At 35.8% G+C, this 23,744-nt stretch overlaps 1 protein-coding gene across 11 annotated transcripts in view; it reads right to left on the bottom strand.

The window, feature by feature from the left end:
• BPTF (bromodomain PHD finger transcription factor) overlaps nucleotides 1–23,744 on the bottom strand; it is a 127,579-nt gene that overhangs the window by 24,078 nt on the left and 79,757 nt on the right. For 7 of the 11 annotated variants that reach the window (XM_054573049.1, XM_054573047.1, XM_054573046.1 and 4 more), the window contains 10 exons: nucleotides 21,237–23,538; nucleotides 16,984–17,108; nucleotides 15,485–15,613; nucleotides 13,381–13,531; nucleotides 13,017–13,059; nucleotides 10,062–10,308; nucleotides 9,547–9,708; nucleotides 9,179–9,330; nucleotides 8,160–8,268; nucleotides 3,210–3,427 (listed from right to left, as the gene is read on the bottom strand). In XM_054573049.1, the coding sequence (XP_054429024.1) occupies nucleotides 3,210–3,427; nucleotides 8,160–8,268; nucleotides 9,179–9,330; nucleotides 9,547–9,708; nucleotides 10,062–10,308; nucleotides 13,017–13,059; nucleotides 13,381–13,531; nucleotides 15,485–15,613; nucleotides 16,984–17,108; nucleotides 21,237–23,538 (3,638 nt within the window). The remainder of the gene's footprint in view (nucleotides 1–3,209; nucleotides 3,428–8,159; nucleotides 8,269–9,178; nucleotides 9,331–9,546; nucleotides 9,709–10,061; nucleotides 10,309–13,016; nucleotides 13,060–13,380; nucleotides 13,532–15,484; nucleotides 15,614–16,983; nucleotides 17,109–21,236; nucleotides 23,539–23,744) is intronic. The other 4 variants (XM_054573052.1, XM_054573053.1, XM_054573048.1 and 1 more) reach the window with 1 other exon arrangement.

A 23,744-nucleotide genomic window follows, 5' to 3' on the forward strand; every position in this document is an offset into this window, starting at 1 on the left:
ATATATGGAATGTCACCAGAAGGAATTCAGATAAGTTCAAATAAGAATATTTATTTAAAAAGACTTATGCTGTTTATTAGAAAAACCATGAGCTAACAACCCAGAGTGTTCTGGTCCAACTCTCCAAATGGACAGCCAAGAACCTGTCTATAAGTAACAGAACTCCACCAGATCTAAATCATCCAAATTAAAAATACAGTACTTCCTCTTATCTATTATTTTGCTTTCCACAATTAGTTACCCATGGCCAAGTGTTATACAGATATATTAAATGGAAAATTCCAGAAATAAATGATTCATAAGTTCTAAATTGTGTGCCGTTATGAATAGTGTGATGAAATCTCGCACTGACTGCTTCCAGCCACCCAGAGTGTGAATCATTCCTTTGTCTAGCTTATCTTTATCTATGCTGTATATGCTCCCCACTCATTTGTCACTTTAATAATCCTCTTGGTTATCAGATCAAATGTCTCACTACTGCAGTGTTTGTTGTGTTCAAGTGACCCTTACTTTACTTAATGATGCCCAGAAAGCACAAGGGTAGTGATTCCAGTCATTTAGATATGCCAAAGAAGAGCCTTAAAGTGCTTCCTTTGAGTGAAAACGTATGTATGTATAGGAAAAAACATAATATATATACAGGGTTCGGTACTGTCCATGGTTTCAGGCATTGACCGGAGTCTTGGAATGTATCCCCTACAAATAAGGGGGGGACTACTGTAAGGGCAAGAAGTAAAATACTAACATCAACACAAAATTCTGATTTTCAATAATCTTATATTCATATTGTTTTACAATTTCAAAGCATCTTTACACATACTGCCTGCCTTGTGATTTTTCTCACAAAGAACTTGTGACTTTGTGGAGTAGGGCAAGAATATATTACTATGATCTTAAAAGCAATTAAGAAACTCAAGTTGGCCCTGGCTGGTGTGGCTCAGTGGACTGAGTGCCAGCCTGCGAACCAAGGGGTCACTGGTTCTACTCCCAGTCAGGGCACATGCCTGGATTGTGGGTCAGGTTCCCAGTAGGGGGTACATGAGAAGCAACCACACACTGACGTTTCTCTCCCTCTTTTTCTCCCTCCCTTCTCCTCTGCCTAAAAATAAAGAAATAAAATAAAATCTAAAAGAAAAAAAAAAAGAAAAAGAAACTTAAGTTGGAAAGTTCATGTTCCTTGTCCAAAGTTAGAGACCACGTTAAAGGTGAGATAAAACGAGGAACCCAGGTCTGCCAGGTATTCAGTATTTACCAAATTATCTAAGCTTAGGCTTTCAGGCACGGAAAGCAAATACCAAGTAAGGAGGGTCACTAACGTTTGAGCAGCTGTCAACATGGGGACCAGGAATTAAACTCTGCATGTACTGCCTCTTCTGTCCAGGACTTACTAATCTGGTAACCTTAACTACCAGCAACATGAAGAAGAATTAGAAAGCAAAAGAAAAACAGCCCACTCCAAATTCCCAACAGCCAAACTCTGTACTACAAAGTTCATGTACGAAATCTAAGCAACACATGCTTTACTTATGAGTCCGGTATTTATTTTTGCTTTCCTAAAAAGTATATTTTTGTATACATTCAAAAATAAGTGAACATCTGTAATACCAGGCCTCAGGTCATCATTGCCAGTATCTAAGAAGCTCCTCGTTTGACCTGCTCTGATCTTAATTCCCCTCCTTTTCCTACAGTAACCACTATTCTCACTGTTATGGTAATGTTTCATTCCTTCAGAGTACTACTACTTAGGTATAGATCTTTAAAGGTTCACAACATCAAGAGCACCATCCACAAAAAATATGAGAATGGCATCCCCTCTAGGTAGTCAACGCAGTCGCTCTGTATCCCTATACAATATGGTCACTTTTGCCCGTTTCTCAATTTTACACAAATGGAATCGCAATTTAAGTTTGTTGGAATATACCAGAATGTATTTATCTAACTGATTATATGCAGACATTTGGGTTGTTCCCAGTTTTGACTCATGAACAATGCTGCAATAAATATTCATTATCCAGGTACATACATGAACAGAACTTCTCTAGGGACTACACCTGGAAGCAGAACCACTGGGACCTGGGACTCACACATCTTCAACTTTTCTAGGTAATGTCTAGTTTTCCAAAATGGCTAAACCAATATGTACTACTACTACTAAACCAACTATGTAAACCAGTTGTGCATGAAGGAGTCATTGTGTGGTGCCTTTAGCTCTTCATTTGGTCCGTCATTTTTATTTCCACCAATCTCTTACATATATGGTTTTAAAAAGCATTTCCCTCATTACAAATAAAGTTCAGCATTTAGATGTCCTTTTTACTCAAGTTTTCTCTTTTTTATACTCAGCTACTAAATTTTTCTTCTCAATTTATATTATTTCTTCATGTACTCCTTGTTTGGTTGTATTTACACTTTCTCATTCTTTTCATTCTCTTTTATAATACAGTTGAATTTACTAAATTTTCGTTTATGGATAGTGTTTTCTGTATGTTTAATAAAGGCTTTTTGACCCTAAAGTTAGGAACAATGAGTGAGGTAGTGTCCACTCTCATGGTTTCCCATATTATTCAATTGCCCCAGCACCATTTACTGAAAATATCCTTTCCTCAATGATCTGCAATGCCAACTCTATCATATTATGAGTGTCCACATATGCCTGGGTCACTTTCTATACTTTTTATATTGTGCTGGTGGTCTACCTATCCTGTTTCTATACCTTACTCTATTAATTAGTGAAGGATTATAGTAAGTTTTCATATCAGGTTATTACACGACAAATTCTCCAGTTTTTCAAAACTACTACGGTTATTCTTGATCCTTGGCACTTCCATACAAATTTTAAAAATCTGCTTATCAAGTTCCATGGGAACTGCATTCAGTCTATTGGTTGCTATTAGAGTAACTGATAACAACACTGAGTCTTTCAAGGAAGCAGCTTAATGTACTCCAATTTTATTTTTCCCATGGAAATAGATCAATCAATAAAGTTTTGGTGGTTAAAAAGGTTATCCTTTTCACTGTTACAGCTCATGGTCTAAGGCTTCTAGATAGCTGAGGCTTATATCTTGCCTTTAAGAGGTATTTTTGTTTAACCCTAGAAAGTGGCCATTTCTTACTTAAAACAAGTACTTATTTAGTTTCTCCGAACAAGTACATTTTAACAAGGATAAATGAGATCATCTCTGAAGTTAAAATGATGGCGTATTACTTACGTGGCCCTGTGTTAACTGAGTGAGCTGAGCCATGGTAAGCTTCACCTGTCCTTGCTGGGGGCGAGGGGACTGTGAGGTTGAAGACTGCAGATTTGCAGTGGATGTTCCTGAAGTTAATCCTTTCTGCCCAGGTGTTGAAGAAACTGCATTAGGGGCAGAGATTGCAGTGGAAACAGGTTGTCCTCTGATGATCTGAGTCACTACTTGTTGAGGAGTACCTAGGCAAACAGCAAAACATTACAAATATTTACAGGCACTTAGCACTTCCAGTTGAAATACTCCAACACTTCGGATGAGTGTATTCAATTTTCAAAAAAGCCTCATGGGATGCCAACAGATCAAGGATGCATTCAGACATATACACACGACCGAAGGATCCACCTCGTCGTCAGTGAGCCTGTTTTCAGTCACATCACTGACAACCAAATCCAGTTACTGCTATCTGTAGTACAGCAAAAAAAGCGATTAATATTCTTCCTGTGTGTCTAAAGCCAAAATGACAATAGGAAAGACAGAGAAGAATATGTAAAACATGTCATTTATAAGGTTACTTTTCCTTAGGAATAGAACATTAAAATATTTAATATGAAATTAATTCACATGAATTGTAAACAAAACATACAGAATCTGAAATATTATGGGTCAATTATAAATATGCTTTTCCTACAGCATTGTGCCAGATAGTTTGGGAGAAGCGTGAGGGGAAGGATCACTATTATCCTCATCTTACTGTGCTTCATTTTGATGAGCTTCACAGATGTTACATTTTTTACAAACTTAAGACTTGCCACCAACAAAAAGATTATAACTTGCAATATTTGCTTTACTGCAATGACTTGGAACAAAACCGGTAATATCTGAGACATGCCTGTACTCTGGCAAAGTGCTCAAAGAAGGCTTCCATAGTTATTGTTCAATAAAAACTACTGATGACTGATGAATTTTAGAAGACTACAGTCTTCTAAAAACTTCCATTTCTCATTTAACTTTTTGAAACTGGAAGAAAGGGAAGTGGGATTCCCCCCTACTCTGCCCCCAGTAAAATGGTTGCTAAGAGTAATTATTTGGGAGCTAATTTTACATTTACAAAGTCCTATTCTTTATTAATTTGTGAATAATATCATATTTTCAAAGTTTTGCATTCACTTCCTTTTTCCCTTCTGTGAATGCATATTTTTGTGTATGTATCTGTGGTCAATATCATTGCATATGTATAAAACTGAACCTATTTTGTCATTTTGAATACCTTCCTTTTTTCATTTTTAAATAACACCATGGTGAAATCCTTGCTTATAAATTTTTTATTTATAATTATTTCCTTAAAATAAACACCCCCACAGTTACTAGGTTCATATTAGGAACACAGAACTTGAATTTTAGAAAGGCTATATATCTATTCATACTTCCACGACAACTGAGTGCTCATATCAATGAACAATAAAGCCCTAGGTACTATCACTAAAGCAAACTATTTCAGCCATCAGAAAGCATGACCACAGTACTTGAATGTCTTCAATTACTATAGAGGGTCAGCATATAAAACTGTCAAGTCATAATTCATTTGTGAATTTTCTTATAGTTGCTTTTTACAGGTTAAAGACATGGGTAAATTACAAAAATGTATTTTTCTAACTTTGCTGTCTGCCTTTTATTTGGAAACCTATAAAAGTTTTTTCATGTGAATTATCTTTATGCTTTAGTTTTTGCTCTTAAAGTTTTCTTGCATTCTCTAGTCAGATATAACTTCCTAAGTATATTCTTAGTCATAGTATATGTTGGCTATTTTCCCCCAAAACTGATTATTCCAGTATCATTTACTCATAAATCCAGTCCTTCCTTCTGATTAAAAAATGACACCTTTGTCATACAGCAAATTCTCATGTATAAATGCATCCTTAGTTGTTTCTTTTGGTCTACTTTTCTCTGGTATCGAGCTTCTAATTCTGGAGGCTTAAAATATACTTTAACAACTGGCAGTGCAAGTTTTCCATCATAACTCTTTCTTCTAAACTTTCCTTAATCTCACTCATTCTTCAAGATGAATTTAAAAAAACCATACAGCATGTGTAGTCAAATACCTTCATTTGAGAACTTCTGAACCTCAACAGTATGTCCTTGTACTGCAGGTCAAGGAACACTGCATGAAAAGTTACTTTAGTTGATCACTTGGTACTGATACGGTGTCATCACAAACACAGACAGATAAAAGGTTGGTACCAATTGATTAGATGATGGTCATTCAAATAATAATTATCAATATGTACATGTCATTTTTAGATTATCATCAAAATAACTCTAAAAAAATTTAAATTTTTGTGACATCCTCAGAGTCTGTGGATTCCACTTTAGGAAAGACTACTGGAGGGTAGGAACAGGGACAAACTGATCTGCACAAACTCAGACACATACAGCGTCCACCCATGGCACCTCTCTGACAGCAACTGTTATAGCTCTTCTCACCTTCACTGGGCCCTACCAGCCCCAGTGGCCATCTTGCTTTTCCTCTGATACAACAGCCCTACTCATATGTGAAGCCATAAAGATTCACATATGCAAGCCAAACATGCATTCATGGCTATACAAGGCTTTAGGGAATAAAGGCTCTATGTACCTTGCAATCACCAATTTTTTCTGCTTTACTAAAAGCACATCATAATTTATCACCTATTTTTTACCTCCTTCATATTATTTTATCTTTCTTTTTATCTCCCTGCCTGACATCTATTTTTTAACAGGAATGCACAGTGATTTTTATCAATCGTTCCAGTAGCATTAACTGAGATAAATCATATTTTGTTTTCTGTGATAAACCCTGCTTCGGCATAAAACAAAAAACTGCCTAAAACTATGCTATGTGTCTTATTAGAATTGTGCTAAATTTGTCAAATGAACAAAAAATTTTAATCTTTTCCTTCTCCATGCTCTAGAACAATTTTTTATAAGAAGGAATTGTTTCCTAATCATTTAAGAATTTTACCAATAAAATAATTAAATCTGGAATTATTTTTTTGTAGGTAATAATATGGCAAAACTTTCCAAATCTCTTTCCTTGACATGAGTCACTGAAATTTGAAATTCATAAGAATAATTATGCCTAATTATTCAAACAGATTTAATTCCTGAGTATAGATAGAATTTTTAAAGTCTTACCACAAGGATACCTGTACACAATTCTGTTCAGATTTTTAAAAGTTCATTCTATTTTTAAAGCACTGTATCATGCCTAGTTCTGTAAACTAGCAAGTTGTTATCTTTTCTAAATATCAGACTTGCCAAAAAAAGGCTTATTTTAATAATACTTGAATTTTTGTTTTCTAATTATATTTGTATTTTTATTTTACTTCCTCCTTCCTCTTTCCATTTAAAATTTGTTTAAAATACTTTTCTAACTTTTTATTAAGATTTAACAATATGATATTTTTGGTCTGTTTTGTTCACCAACGTACTTCAACTACCTAGAGTAGGTGCTCAAGGATTTGTTAAAGAATGAACTTGCCTCTGAGTTCAGCTTTGGCAGCATAGCTTAGTTGCTATTTGATACTCTGTGTGAAATTACACATTTTAATGTTTCTTTAACTTAAAAGTTACTTATGAGAACATATTATTTTTAATATAATCTTTATATTTTTTCTATTACCACTTAGAGAACATATTCAAAATTTCCAAATAAGTAATAGTTATTACTATAACACTTTAATATTACTTTAAAGCTTTACTACAAAGAATGTGGCCTAACAACATTTTACTTTTTGGAATTCATTAAGGTTTGACCCATGACACATTATATGACTGCTTTCATAAAAATCATTCATAAATATCTAAAACCAATGTATATTCCTACAAGTACAAAAATTGATACACAGTCTATTTTTGGTGTACTATGCTTCTGTTAATCCCTCCTTGATTTCAAATAATTTTTTATTAAAACACTTCAGTTTTTTAACTGAATAAATAATCTTATTTAGTTCATAAAGATCAAAGATTGTGTTTTCATTGCAACCTTTATCTTTAAGCCAATCTAAAATGACCCTTTTTGCCCTATTTAGGGTTTTTTTAAACACAGCAAATTCTACTCTAATATTAGCAGGATTATCTCCTCCCTCCCTCCTTCCCTCCTTCCCTCCTTCCCTCCTTCCCTCCTTCCTTCCTTCCTTTCTTTCTTTCTTCATTTGGCCTTTATTTCAAGTATCTTTGCCCATCTTTTTATTTTTAACCTTTTGTGGTAATTTGATTTTAGTTATGTTTCTAAAAGTATATAGTTGTATTTTTTTTCAATCTTTACTTTCTTCACAGTTTAATATGAGAGCTTCAGCCTATTCACATTAATAAAGGGTTGGCACAGCCTTTGTAATCTTGTTTTATGCTTTTTGTTTAAATGCTTCTTAGCTGTTTTCTTGATTTTATTTTCATCTTTTGATGCAGAGACTGTTTCCTTCCCTTATTTTCTACTCCAATTACTTGAATGTATATATTCTACTTATTAGAGGTTTAAAAAATATTTTAGAAAAGATTTTATTTATTTACTTTTAGAGAGAGGGAAAGGGAGGGAAAAAGAGAGGAAGAGAAACATCGATGTGTGAGAGAAACATCGAGCGGTTGCCTGTCTCATGCCCTCAGCCAGGGACCTGGCCCATAACCCAGCACGTGCCCTGACTGGGAATCAAACCGGTAACCTCTCAATTCACAGGTGGGTGGGCACTCAATCCACTGAGCCACACCAGCCAAAACTTGAAAAATATTTTTAATAAGCATGGTTGGATCTATTCTGCAATGCCAGAAATGAAATTAATACCTATGAATGCATTCTACGATGGCATAGAAATTTAGTATGCTTTGAAGTCTTAATTCAATTTGGTATTTTCTAGTATGTAGAGTGCCAAATACAGAATATTACAGATTTCCTGGACTGGTTGTTTAGATGTAAAATGATAATACTGGATGGAGGAATACCTGGCTGTACCATCACAGGTGTCCGAATAATTGCCTTTCCTAGTGTTGACTGTTGGAGTGGTGTTCTAATCACCGTCATACCAGGGCGGATCTGAGGCCCTGTGATTACCTATAAGTGACACAAAAGACAATGAATTAAAATGTTTTTAAAAGACTAAAGCATGATGGACCTAGAACACAGGTTTTTAAATACTGTATATTGATAAACAAATCTATAGACACGACAAAGATTCTTGGATATTACATTTTAAATTATATTACGCATCAGAATAAAAGGAGTTTTGAGAGGAGAAAATTTAATTCAAATGAGATCATGTGAAATTCCTTGTCATTGAGACCAAGAACAGCCTTCAGGCTAAAAGGAAGAAACAAGACCTAGTTAAGCTCTAATCTAGAATCACCATAGTTGCTCAGGGAAAAACGTTGCATTGCATTTTCTATGAGGTATAATCCCTATCTATAACCCTGGTTATATAAGAGTAAGATCACAAGCCAAATGTTCTTTTACAGTTTTAAAGGAGAGACTACAGAGCATGCTATTTTCAGTTTTATAGTTAGGAGCACAACATTTTCAAGTCTGCAAAACTTTAAAGCTTTACCATATTGCTAGTGCCAAAGAAATGATGTGTCTAAACAGTTGTACACATCAGCTGATTACAAATCTAGTTATAGTGCTGTGGATCATACTTTTCATTCTATTTCTTAGCTACACAGCAAGTTTCCTTGGGTGGTTCCATGCTCTCTAGTATTTTATATAAAGGAATTTTCTTTATAAAACCCTAGAAAGTAATTCTTATCATTCATAAACTATACTAATGTGCTATTAACTACATGTTAAACAATTCATGCATCATATTTACTTAGAAATAACAGGTTTTTTAAAAAAAATCAGTAATTTGTCACAGATTAGGTAAAAGGAAAAGAAAAATTAGAAGCTGGATTAACTGTGGAAAAGGTCATTCTAAAAACCTGATGTGGGTAACACTTTAAAGCAAAATAAGCCTGTAAAGAATTCTTACTTGTGATGTGCTCGTGGTTCCTCCAGAGCCCGAGGTATTGGGCCTAATAGTGACTGTTGCTGTCCTGGGTTGGAATGAAGTAAAGGTTTGCTGACTTGTACCTGTACTTGATGGAATGATACCCAGAACTTTTTGTTGTACTTGCACAACACCTTAAAAAAAGATAAAGAGTAATTAACAACTGCCCTTTCAATAAAAAGCATCAGGTGTCTCTCAGCTTCTGGGGAGAAACTAGGTGTGGCAGGGTTTTACAGTGGGCTACACAGAATGTGGTATCTGAGGACTGAAATCAGTGAAAAGGAAATGAAAAATGATGGCAACGGTATGATCTGGCAAATGTGAATTAAAACTCTTCACATTTCCCTTACCTCCTTGTGTTGCTGGCACATTTACAGCGACAATCTTGCTGTTTGCAGGAAGTGGCAGTTTGGTAATTACTTTTCCTGCCATAGTGACTGGATTGCCTGTAATTTGGAACGTCTGACCTGTGCTGGCAATGGTTGTAGCAGATGTGGCAGCTGTGCTGGTGGCTAATAGGGTATAAGACATTTAATAAGCTTTACATTTAAAATAACCAGCAACGTAGTGACTTCTAGGAAGGGCACCAATGCATGAAATGTGGTTCATTTTGTACTTAAAAAAAATAAAAAAATCCTCTCCACTCAAAGTGAACTATGTAAATGTTGAAAGTGAAATAATTTACGAGAGGAGTTTTGCTAATGTAATATTATCTGTAACAAGCCAATTGTTACAGCATGTTTGCTCAATCTGCTGCAGAAGAAAAACAATTTTCAAAAAAAAAAATGTTTTATTTCAGCAGGTAATTGACTGCAAATCTTTTTCTTGAATGAAAGCAATCTCTTATTTAATCATAATTTTGTACCTGAATTTGACTGGCCTTGCTTAACCCATGTAGCAAAGGTCTGATGGAAGTTCTTGTTCTGCTGGAATGTTACTGTAGCTGGAGATCCAACTTTAGTAGTTAGTACCATTTTAGTTCCAGGTGTAACTGAACCACTTATAGGGGCCACCATAACTTTCTGTGCTGGAGAGATGGTACTGGTTGTACTGTGTGTTGGTGAAGTTGTAGAAGCTGAAATTACTGTAGGCTTCTGCTGTTCCAACCGTTTCTAGAAAAGTCAGGGAGAGAAAATATGAACCAAAATAGTTCTAAATAAAATAATACCACTCTGCAATACATAAAGCTACAATCTCTCTCAATTTAAGAAACTGCACCAAATTTCAAAAATTTACTATTGAAAATATGCCCATATAAATTTACCTTGAATTTAATTTCTTGATGGAAATATTTTTAAGTCACATTATATTTTATTAAAAGTAGTAAGCTTTTCACAACAGATAATTAAAGGTTATCAAGTTTTTTCAGCCTCTACAAATGTCCAAGCTTTCAGACTGAAAAAGAGAGACATGGGCCATCTAACTAGACACAGGAACACCTTGCTCCTCGGTGGTATTTAGAGAAGATAACAAATGATACAAACTGTAAAAGGTTTAGGATTTACCATGTAATTTATCTAATCATAAAGAACATGTCAATGTTTAAACATCATTATTCAAGTTGGCAAACTGGCAATCAAGCAAGCTGAAAATTATAAAACAATTTCCCTAGACTTATTGTTGAATTCAAATATTTTTTATAAAATAATACTTTGGAGTATTTTGTATAGAGTAGTATAATCTGATCTTTGAGACTATATAGTTGCTGAAGACAATCCGTGTATCTTTTATCATAGGTTGCTATGATAGGTTATCATATTATATCATAGGTTGCTGTGATGATTTATCATAGGTAAGCTAACATTTCCTGACAGCTTACAAACACGATGGTGTAAGCTTACACAAATAAAAATAAAAGGTGGCATGGATTACAAACCTGGTGGCAGATACTTTACCATCTTTTTATTTTTATTTTTTTTAAAGCAACATTTGTATAGGACACCCAGGAATACCTATCACACTTGGAATTGCACTTAAAAAAAAAAAAAAAAAAGATTTTATTTACTTATTTTTAGAGAGAGGGGAAAGGAAGGAGGGAGGGAGGGAGGGAGGGGGAGAGAGAGAGAGAGAAACATGAATGTGTGGCTACCTCTTGAGTGCCCCCACTGAGGACCTGGACCACAATCCAGGCATGTGCCCGAACTAGAAATCGAACCTGTGAGCCTTTGGTTCACGGGCTGGCACTCAATCCACTGAGCTACATCGGCCAGGGCTCATTATCTTTTTTTAAAAAGATTTTACTTATTTATTTTCAGACAGAGGGGAAGGGAGGGAGAAAGAGAGGGAGAGAAACATTGATGTGTGAAGAAACACTGATCCTCTTGCATGTTCCCAGCTAGGAACCTGGCCTGCAAAACACACATGTGCCCTGACTGGGAATCAAATGGGCAACCTTTTGCTTTGTGGGACGTGCCCAACCCACTGGAACTCACTGGTCAGGGCTACCTTCATTTTCTTATTTAATGCTCAGACCAATCCAGTAAAGTTGCTGGCACTGTGATTTAATGATGAGAAAACTGAAACTCAGAGCGGTTGTGAGACTGGCCCGCAGCCTGAGCTAGTTAATGGTAGAAATGAGATCCAATTCCAATTCTGGACCCTCTCTTGTCATTGGAAACTACTCACCAATGACATCCCACTCCATCTTCCTAGGACTACTTTCGTACACATCTTCGGTGTCTGAGTACAACGTGAGGCATTTCACGTAACTTTTCATTCCTCAGAAGGAATGGAATTTAGTTGGGATACTTAGACATATCATATAATTGAATTAATAAAAAAAGGAGGCAGAAAAGACTGAACACATATTTAGCAGTTATTTCTGGGGGCTAAATCTTAAAAATTGGACACGTTGACTATCTTTGTAAATAAGAATGTTAAAGAAAATTTTTAAAGTATATCATTAGGTTACACTATTAGAGAGGACAAGACACTCACAAAATGAAAAATGAAACCACCAGCCAGTTTTTCTATGAATGAACAGAATCTAACAGTGCTGTTACCCCAAGCTTTATATAAGTAAAGATAATGACCCTATAGTAAACCAATGGAAAAGGTACCTAAGAGTCTAAAAAAAATGTTTTATAAAATGTGAGGGGAAAAAGGAGTTTGGAAAGAAGAGCTGGTTTATATAAAATGTAATTTTTAAAGTTATGTGGAACTTAAGTTAATGATATTATAAATAGATATCTATTTCATCTATATATCCAACATGGCTAAAAACTTTTATAGTATCTCCTTAATAGAAAAAAGGGGTAATCATCTTTTATGTGGGTCCCTAATATTCAGGCACATTGGTACATTATTTACAGTAGGGAAATGCTAAAAAGCAACTGGTAGCTTTATGATCATCAATTATAACAAATTCATAGAATTTCAATACAATTTGCTTTTCATAGACTACAGAGATTTTGCAGATTGTAATACTGCAGGAAAAGAATTACCTTTTGAAACTCTTCACTAAAAAAAGGAAAAAAAAAAGAACAGAAACGATCCTCTAAATTATCAAGATAATAAATCTTATTTCAAATGTTGTTCTCCGAATACGTACATTCTTTGCTAAACTACAGCTTGGTGTATCCACAGAGCTACTTTCAAGTAATGAAATTAAGATACATGCAAGATACACTTAAAAATAAAACCACATGAATGAATATATAATTACTGTGTTTTCAGTGTGCATGAGGTTGGCTAAAAATGTCAATTCATTGCCAGGTGGGACTGGTACCAACTCCCCCACCTGCTGGGCAGCCAACCGCTGCTGTTTGAGGTGAGCCTCCATTTGGGCCTTGAAGTCCTCTGCCTTCTTCTGTTCACTAACCTTAGCCTGTTGCTCAACTGCTTGTGCCTTTTCTTTCTCCACTCTGCAGGGAAAAAAAGGATGAACTTATCAGAAATTACCCTATTAGGTATTTGGCATCTAATATTAAGTGAAATCTCGTTGACTTTTACATCATGAAGAGGTATCAAATTATTTTGATTTAAAAATAAAACAGTTAAGAAATTAGATATTGACAAAAGGATAAAATTAGAACCAGGGCCGCCATAAATGATACACAACTAGTACTTAAAATCAAAAGGTAGTAACATCAGGACACATTGAATAAAGTATTAAGGGGGTAATTCTTTAATTATGAAATGATAAAATCTTCAAATATCTGATAACATGTTAACCATTTCCTTACCTCTCAGCAAACGCCCTGATCTCCCATAATTCCAACTCTTCCTCTGCTACCCAGGTTTCGATAATAACAGGGCCAGTTTGCTTGGGCGTTTCTGGTCTCTTTGGCCGCAATGCACTTGATCGAAGGCCTTTCCTCTGAGGTGTAGGTGTTTCTTGAGAAAACAAATTAGAGTATTTTAAGCAATATAAGTCCTAAAATTACAACACTTCTGGCATCTCCTCTTACATATCATGAAAAGCAGGGATTGCCAAACTTTTTCTTTAAAAGCCAGATGGTAAATACTATGTGGGCCAGATGGTCTCTTACAATTTTTTAACTCTGCCTTTGCACGACAAAAGGAGCCAAAAACAATATATAAATGAGTAAGTGTGGCTGTGTTCCAATTAAACTTTATTAACAAAAGTAGGTGATGGGGTCAAGACTCATGGGCCACGGTTTGCTGGCCCCTAATACGAAGGCCCACGAACCTTTCCACAGCTTGTTCCCTCTGGCTGCAACAGTATTCCTAGGCTCCCACCCCTCACTTGACCAACGACTACTTATCCTTCAGACCCTAACATGGAGACAATTTCCTTCAAGAAGCATGACTCGCTCTTCCAACAGCCTGTCTGGGTGTCTTGTCACATACAACTCCGGAGATCTGTATTTCCCTATCAAGGCAGGGGAGTGAGGCGTGGGAGGGCTTGAGAGTTACCAACATTAATGAAGAGATCTGAAAATATTAAGAATAGGTAAAATATCCTAATGATAAAATTTCCAAAATAAAAAGGAGGGAAAGACAAGCATTGAACCTTCCCATATGTTCAGGGAATAGGAAGGGGTAGAATCGAAGGAACACAGCAGAAGGAAACAGAAAAAGCAGTAGGACCTGTGTCGTACAAAGTAGCAAAAGCCACAGGAAAGTGATTTAAGGAGACCGCAGTGGTTTGCACTGAAGGCTGTGGGCTCAAGACTGAAGACTGGTCAGGAATACTTTCTTTGATCCATGTCTGCCTATCAATCAAGCTGTCTAATACTGTTCTAGGACAACAATGTTTTAATTATGCTATTATTTCATCATCTACTAGGACAAGTACCACCTTAACAGTGTTCTTTTAAAAAAGGCCATACTCAGGTATTTATTCCCCAGGACAAATTCATTTGCATTAATTCTATCAAGATTCAAAGGTAGGTTTATATACTTGGGGACAATTATAAAATAGTATGTTTCTATCTAAGAACAGCATTTTCCTTTTACTCATTTTTCCCCCCAAAAGAGAGAGAGAGAGAAACATCGATTTGTTGTTCCCTCCGTTTATGCACTCACTGGTTGACTCTTGTATGTGCTCTGACTGCGGATCAAACCCACAACCTTGGCGTATTGGGACAATACTCTAACCCAGCTGCACTACCCAGCCAGAGCTTTTCCACATTTCTTAATAGATTTTTTCATAAATACTTTTATTGCACATATAAAATAATATTATTGATTTTTCTCTATATATCCTGAATCAGAACACATTACTGAACTCTTTAGTGTTAATAGTTTTGATTCTCAAGTATATTATTATAATACTGTAACTTTTCTTGGCTTCCTTGAGAACAGGGCCTGGATCTCATTCTTTTATGCATTTGCCACCTAGCACCTCTCATGTAGGTACTCTATGTATGATTCCTGAGTAACTCCTTAGCCTCTTAGATTATTTCTATTCTGAACACTGGAGTATTTTACAGGAGCTTTAACACACGAATCAACAAATCTGCATTTACCACTTACGTGTCAGTTGCTGCAGCAGGTGCTGGGCCTACAGCAAACCAGGCACACTTGGTGGCTACCCTCTTGGAGAGGATGGTCTGGTGTCAATCACTCCACAGCTTAATTGTAAGAGGTATTATTATAGCTCTTTATACCCTCCCTGTTCTTGGTACCATACCTATGGGCATCATTGTATGTCTAGTGGAATCTTGCTATGTTTACTACTTAAATATCATTTTTAAATACAATAATTTGTAATAAAAATAATCTGAGAATTTACATAAAGAATTAAACATTAAAATCAAATTTCAACTCATAAAAAATGTGGCTAAAAGGTCAATAATGAATGAAATTCTTCCCATTCCTTACCTTTTGGTGCTTCTGGAACTCCAATGGGGCAAATGATTTTCCTGATACAATATTCTGATCGAATGCCATAAGGACCAACATCTCGCCTCTTAATTATTTCTGTTGTTGTGATTTCAGTTTCAGATGTTTCTATGGTGATTTAATTCACAAAGTATTAATAACCAACTAAAACACTCAGAGACTAAAAAGGTACAACATCTGCTGCTTTAAAAAAGAGACACACATGGAATAAACTTTTGGAAACATCTTAATGATCATAGGATCACTGTTAAAATGCAGTTAATACTGAGTTTCTTCCTCACTGAAAATTTCTAAGTTGAGCAAAACGCTGTTTGGGGCACCTTAATTCCTGATGGCAAAACTCATCCTAAATAATAACAACCCTAGGACAAAAGTAGGAAGCACAGAGTTTCAGATGTCCTAGTTTAAATGATTTATATCTCATAAGAGCAATTTTCAATCTTTCATGGCACATATAAACTAATTAGTAAAAATCTGTGGCACATCAAAAAATGTTTTTTTGGTGATATGACCAAAAAAAAAAAAAAAGTATAATTTTAATTCATTTCTATCAAATGGCTATTGCTATGTCGGCTGTTGTCTTTTTTATTTTTTTTGGACAATCTAAGGGAAAAGAGGTCAGTGCCCCTGACTAAACAGTCAGGTATTGTTTTATTTATTTTTTTTTAAAGAACTTTACACATTTTTGCTACCATTGTGGACTACCATTAACTTTTGCGCTATTCTTTCTTTTTCCTTTTTATTTTTTTTTAAGAGAGAAGGGAAGGGAGGGAGAAAGAAAGGGAGAGAAACATCCATGTGCAAGATAAACACTGATCTGCTGTCTCTTGTATGCACCCCAACCGGGGGCTAAACCCACATGTGCCCTGACTAGGGATTGAACTGGCAACCTTTCAGTCTGCGGAGCAACACCCAACTCACTGAGCCACACCAGTCACAGCAGTATTGCATGTTTTAAAAACTCTTGCAGCACACTGATTGAAAATAGCTGCTCTATAATAATAAATACCCTTTTAAAATTCAGACTGGTTCATACATAAGTGACTCACCTTATCATCTGAACCCCTTTTACCTGCCCCCAGGATATTCTAGCATGTGCTGCCAAGCTGTAGCAAAGCTGTATTTTTAAACCATAAGCATTGTATTTTAATAAATAACAGACATGTGCTCTGGTTGGTATGGTTCAGTGGATTGAGTCCTGGCCTACAAACCAAAAGATCACTGGTCTGATTCCCAGTCAGAACACATGCCTGGATTGTGGGCCAGGTCCCCAACTGGGAGTGTGTGAGAGGCAACTGATCGATGCCTCTCTTACACATGATGTTTCTCTTCCTTTCTTTCTCCCTCCCTTGCCCTCGCTCTAAAAATAAATAAATAAAATCTTTTAAAAAATAAATAAATAACAGATATGCTTAAAAGTAACCAAACCGTCAAGTCATTTTCTCTTAAGCTTCAACCACAAAACCAAAACTCCTCACCTGTTCGTGTAGTCCCTCCTCCTGGAGGAGCCTTGGCTGCCATGTCATCCCATCTCAGACTTGCCCACAGTAAACGTAACATAAGACTCACTCCAGCTAAGGACTTTACGGTCTGGAGTCTGTACCTGAAAGAAAAACCCAAGAAGAACATATATATGTATGTATGTACACATGTACACACGTACGTACACACACACACACACACACACACACTCCACTCTATTAAACGAAAGGATAGTTTCTTGTCCTCATTCAGCATTACAATACAGTTTTATAAGTATTGGCTTATTATATGTCCCTTAATAAAAGAACTTTTTTGTCCCTAGGTATAACATGCATCTAACAACTTAAAAAGGGTCGGTAGTCACTTCGAATGCTGTATAAATACATCAAGCATGCTTCATTGTAAGATAGGTATGACAACAATTTATGAAGATTTTATAAATTTAGCCTAATCCCAAAATAACTGTTAGAAAAATTATGAAGAAGAGCAAATATGGAGAAATAAATTGTTACAAATTTGATTAACATTTTTGATGGATAAAATCTTAATATTGACTTGATGAAACAAAATAGAAATGTTTACATTTTCTCAAAAAGTAAAACAAAACCAAAAAACACTTTGCAAATACAATTAAGACCCTTCCAAATGGACAGAAAAATTTGTATCCAATTTGTCGTTGTGTAAAACAGAACTCCTGGATGATTAATAATGTTAATACCAATAAACACTTTACTAGTATTAGTAAAGTTTTCAAATCCTACAATACAACAAATAATGAAAAAGGACAACACTGTATTAGTTACTAATCGAGTCAGAGGAATCTATTTTTTCTAAACATTGTGTGTGAACTTTTTGAATATTTTAGATATTCTTTTCAAAATATATTAAAAACACATTTCAAAACAACAATGAATATCATGTTCTAAAACAGAATTAACCATAAAACATTTTAAAACAGGCCCAGGTTGTCAAGTCTCTAGATCTTTGTGTAATTAAATACTTTGCTGACATTTCTATATACTTGAATATACTGGTTGACTGCATTGAGAGAAAACCTATACAACTTAATTTCCTCTTCTGACAGAGGTAGAAGGTAAATCTTAGATAATATGAAAGACAATGCTTTCTATTGTTGACATTAGGTTGGAAAAATGTACTATGTGGGAAAGGGAAAGCTGAAGCCAGAGAGTTGCTGCAATTCAACTTCCCCTCTCCCCCGTGACACCATTATTTTCTTTATCATGTTATCACCCTATAAATCCTCTGACCTGCACAGAATAATTTTTTAATTAGAGGGCAAATGTTAATTAACGCAGGGATGTCCTAAGATGAGGGAAGTGTGTGTCACTTTCAGACTACACCCTATAGAAATGCCTTGGGAATCTTTAAATGCACTATTTGGAAAGAGAAGTCTCATTCTCTTTCATTCTTCCTCTAACCACTCTCTACAAACAACTTTATAGCATCTCTATTTTATAACGGAAACATCGGATGGGGAACATTCTTTGTGTGTTACCAGTCTGTCTATTCGTTTTTTCATTCAAAAACTATTTGAGTGCCCTCTATGTGTTAGACTAAGTGAAAGGAGCTAGGGACACAGAAATGAATTATAATCTGTTCTTATGTCCTCAGGATCTGTAACAAAGGTAAAAATACAAGGCAAGGGGCATCTGATTTGGCTCCAGGATGGGGATCAGAGCTTTCCTTCCTAATCTCAAAGGACACAGATGTGGGCTGACTAAAGACAAGGAGCACACATATGCTTAGGAGAAAAGCATACAAGAGCACACACTTCTTCCCCAAAACCGTATCTGGCATGCTGTGGCCAGCAGGAAGGAGTGCAGAGGTGCAGCAAGAGATGAAGCTGGCATTAGAAAGAAAGGCAGAGCCAGAATGTGCTGCACCAAATGGAAGAATTAAGAGCCTTAAAGGTTAATTATCCAGTACTGGATGGGCTGCAAAGGGGAGTACTTCTCATAGACAAGATGGACAGGTGACAAATGCTTTCCCTTCTCAGTCCTGCAGTAGTTAACAAGTCCCCTTTAAATGTTTGGTCAGCTCAGTCAGAAGAGTCACAGGACAGATCCGAATTGCAGGAGGACCCATCGAGCAGCACTGCGGAGATAAGTACTGGTTCAAAGCGATAATAAAACATGGAGCCGGGGCCTGGGGCTAAGGGAGTAAGGGAACAGGCAGTATGGAAGGAAAGAGAAGCCCTAATGAGTTGATGAGACAAGTTTTACTTTTCAATACTGCTTAGCCTTAACATTAATAAAGATCGAACATGCACCTTTGGCATTCTTAGCTCCTACTCTAAACATCAGAAATAATTTATTCAAGTGTGAGTATAAAAATGCATTTCACATGCGTATTTTTTATAGCTATACATTTTTTTAAAAACTGCATTCTATAGTCAAGAATAATTTACATATTCACCCATGCCTCTGTTAGACAGAAGGGATTATGTTTCTTTCAACTTCAGCAAATTAAGATGTTAGCATATATTTTAAGGCAGTATCTGTTTAAAATGTACAGGAAGGTACTCCCTTCCATTTAAAAATGAGCAGTTAACTAAACAGATACAAATTGTGCCCACAGTGCATATTAACACATAACAACACAAGGCTCCTGAAACCCAGCCGTGCAAAAAGGGGCCCTGGGCAACACTTGAGCAGAACTGGTCCAAAGAAAATGCTTCCCAGTTGAGCCTACCTTCCATTTCATAATAGTAAAAAGCAGAAAGGTCTGCCTCCACCACTGCCAGGTCATTTTAATTAAAAGTATTTGTACATAGTAACTTTTCCAGTGGGAAAGAAGTTACCTGCAGGACAGTCAAGGATACACTTTGGGACCGCTCTCAATGAAGAAAGCAGAAAAGTGCAGAGTAATCCTACAAATCCATGAACTGTAATGAAGAGTTCCTTGATTCCCTGCAGGATTCTGCAAATCCTTCATTGCAGGCCCTGCAGAGAAATTGTACTTTTTCAGCTGTCTCTATTGAATGTGTAATGGAGTGATGATATTTTAATTCAAATCAAAAGATGAGTTATAAAAACTTGGTCAAACCAACTATGACTGGTCATATTAGTAAGTTAATTCCTTTATAGAGAGTACTCATTTACACTTTTTTTTTTTTTTTGGTCTTTTATAATACTAGCTAATTGTCATTGAAGGAAACAAACAAACAAACAAAAAGCATGATTTTTAACTTAAAGAAACTGGGACCATATCAAAGATACACAGAAATGAAGCCTGCTCAGTAACTTGCAGAAGTAATCAATTTCAGGATCCTAATAAAATATAACTGCAAAACTGAGATCCTTCCTGATTTCTGTGCATGTCCTATAGAACTCTTTATGTTCCATTCTTTTCAACTGTAAGGGTGAATCAGAAAAAAGACAAGGGCATGAAAAAGGACAAGCAAAGATAAATATGTGAAATGTGATATAGCAGATAAAGTACTGGGCTGGGATTTAAGAAAACTGGGCACTATTCGTAACTCAGTCCCTCTGTGGGCAGAGGCAAACTATTATATATTATATAAAAAAAACAACAAGGTAAGATTGTTTCCCAATATAAAACTACATGATCTCACAACCCCCAACACTATATACTATGACTCCCCAAAGCTTAATGCCCAGGAAATCTTAAATTACAACTATTTATGGGTTTAAAAAAAAAAAAATCCCTAAGCAATCTCTGAGACTACCTTTACTCACATAACAGAACTCCAGAACAAATGTTTATCATGTAAATAAATTACATTAGGAAGATTTCCACATTATAATGAACTGATGTGATTTATAGGTAAGTTTTCTATGTCTTGTAACTTTATGAATTACCTAACAAAAATAAAATATATTTTAATACACAATTGGGAATCCATGTATGCGGAGGAAGGCTGACTTATTAAGTTATATACACGGATTTTTGAACACATAGGTGTTTAGTGCCCCTAACCTCCATGCTGTTCAAGGGTCAACTATACAAACATTCCAGAAAGTTGGTGATCATCCAATTTTATGAGCAATTCACATGGCCATAATTTGGAAAGTTAAACCACATGTGTTTGACATGTTTCTTTTGTCTTGTGAAAAGTAAAATTGAATTTCATTGTAAAGGATTCCCTTACATTTTTAGTGTTTAAGTATACGCCTCCCCGTCTTTTCTCTATTATCTCATTATCTTTTTTTTTTTTTGAAAAAAAGATAATTTTCTCCCCTCCCCAAATACATTTTAAAGTACATACCTCCAAGTGATACCAAAGGTTGGTCTAGGAGAAGGATATGGCCATATATCCAAGGCAGGTTTAGCATTGTAATTAAAATAAGGGACTTCTCGGATTCCTCCTTTTCGGGCCAACTTTTTTAAGTCATCATTAGGTAGAACAAATATGCTCTTCTTGCTGCTCTTGGTGATAAACTTTCTATAGGATGGTAGAGCTGTACCTGAACGAGTCTTCTTGGGTCTTGAAAATTTCATGAGTTTCACTTTATCTCTTGTGGAATATTCTTTGCTCACAGTCATAGATGTTACTAGAGTGCCTCCTGCAGTGGTCAGTGAGTCTGTCACTGTTGTGGTGACCACAGTTTTGCTCTGCTCCTTCACAGAGATGATGTCCACATTGCTGTCCATGGAGGGTGTGGAAAGCTTTGTTACCGTTGTGGTGGTTGTAACAGTGGATTTGGCACAATTTTCTGTGGAAGAGACCACAGTTTGCTTATCACCTTTTGCTACTTTGATTACTGTTTTTGACTCTGTGGCCACTGTGGATGTCATGGTGGTGACTTCTGTGATGACTGTTTTTCTTTTAGATTCTCCATTGACATTTTCATCTTTGTTGCTGGGCAGGCCGTTTTCATCAGTGAAATCATTACTGAGGTTGGATTCCTCTCCAGAAGTAATAGGTGATGGAGAAACTTTCTTAACTTCTGAGGTTTCAATTTCCATGTCTTCTACCTGATTCACTGAACTGCTTTCTGGACAAGATGGTGGAGGTGTGGTAGTCTGTGCTCTCTCAGACTCTTTGGTTAATGGCAGGGTCTCTAGGCCATCTTGGTAGTCACCTTCCGCATCTGAAGGTCTTGGTAAGCATGATTTTGCTTCCAAGCTGTTGTTTTCATTAAAATCTTCCATGACGACATCACCATTCATAAATGGCTTTACAGCAGATTCTTTAACAGCCAAAGACTTAATATCATTTTCAGGAATTACTTTATTTATATTATTAACCTTTGGTTCAATGTCACCACTTACTACTTTACTCTCAGAGATCTCTTTCAAACATTCACCTTTCAAATATACTTTAGGTTTATTATCTTTTCCATTTATTTGAAAGGTACTTACTTTCTGTCCTTTCTTTTCAGATTCTCGATTTTCATTATTCTTTTTGTCAGCACTACTGTTTAGATTTATTTGATCAATACATTTATTTACTGATTTCTCCTCTAATTTCTGTTCTGGACTTGGTTTTTTACCATTTGCTTCAGTTATCTTACCCTGCAGCCTGTTATCACAGTTTCCAGTGGACTTATCTGAAACAAACTCACATTTCAATGGTTCCAAGCTTTCACCTTGTTCTTGAGTTATGAACTGCTCAGAAATACTGTCATTGCTATTCTGAACAATCATATCTTCTTCACTGCTGTCCTGAATAGACATAGTATCAGAACTATTTTCCAAAGTGCTATTATATTCAAAGTCACATCCTGTTTTCCCTTGAAAGTCCACTGCTTTTGACAGAGATGGGATATCTCTATCATCAGTACTTTTAGATACTGATGGAAGTAAAGGGCTCTGGGAAGGAGAAACAATGGCGTCATTATTCTCCTGTGTGAGTGGTTTTTTGTTCTTAGAGATCAAAGTACCAATTTCATCTGCACAGGCTAGTTTAGAGTCATCAATGAGAAAATCACTTCCCTTTGTTTTAATCTTAGTGGGTTCTAAGCCTTTACTGGTTGGTTCAGAGAGACTCTCATCTATGTCATTTCCAACAGAATTTTGTTTCTGATAGTTTGTCTCTGGGCTCTGAATGGAGATGTCATCTAACATTTGATCTTTTGGATAAAGTTTATTCGTTGCATGATCAGGATCACTGATTCCCAGAATTGAGGAATCACTCTGTGAACATCCCTGAATAAAGTCTTCAGATTTATCGTTACTTTCATTAGGGCTTTGTTCTTGTCTAAGTAAGTCACTTTGACACCCTTCTTTTGCTTTTGTTATTACTGGTGACTCAGATGGACTTTTCAAAGAACTTGTAGAGGTCTTTCCTGTACCCTTAATTCCACCCTCCAACTTCATTTTTTCGAGTTGCTGTTTTTCTTCCAGTGTAAACTGTTTAATTCTCCTTTCAAGAAGTCCATCTAATTTGGATGACTTAATTTTCTTTTTATAACTAGTCCTTAGATGAAAACCCTCACTGACATTGACCACATCTACTTGAGAACTTTCCTGACAATTTATATGTGACTCTGTTTTCACATCATCTATTTCCATTGGTTCTTCCTTAAAGGATTTATCATTGTCAGAATCTAAAACTTCTTTCACATCTGTGAAACAAAGACATTTATATAAGTGGTATTTTTAGTCTGAAATGTGGAACTCATATTTTTATTTTAAAAACTACAAATTTTCACTCAAAAACAAATATAAATATCTATACAATTCAAAAGTCTTGATATATGATTAGAACACGTTAACAGACAGGGCTGAGTTATATAAAAGGTTAAAAAAGGCAATATATTCCAAATGTTTA

This window comes from Pteronotus mesoamericanus, unplaced genomic scaffold, assembly GCF_021234165.1.
Source record: "Pteronotus mesoamericanus isolate MK-2021 breed Mesoamerican mustached bat unplaced genomic scaffold, CSHL_Meso_final contig_246, whole genome shotgun sequence".
Lineage (NCBI taxonomy): Eukaryota > Metazoa > Chordata > Mammalia > Chiroptera > Mormoopidae > Pteronotus > Pteronotus mesoamericanus.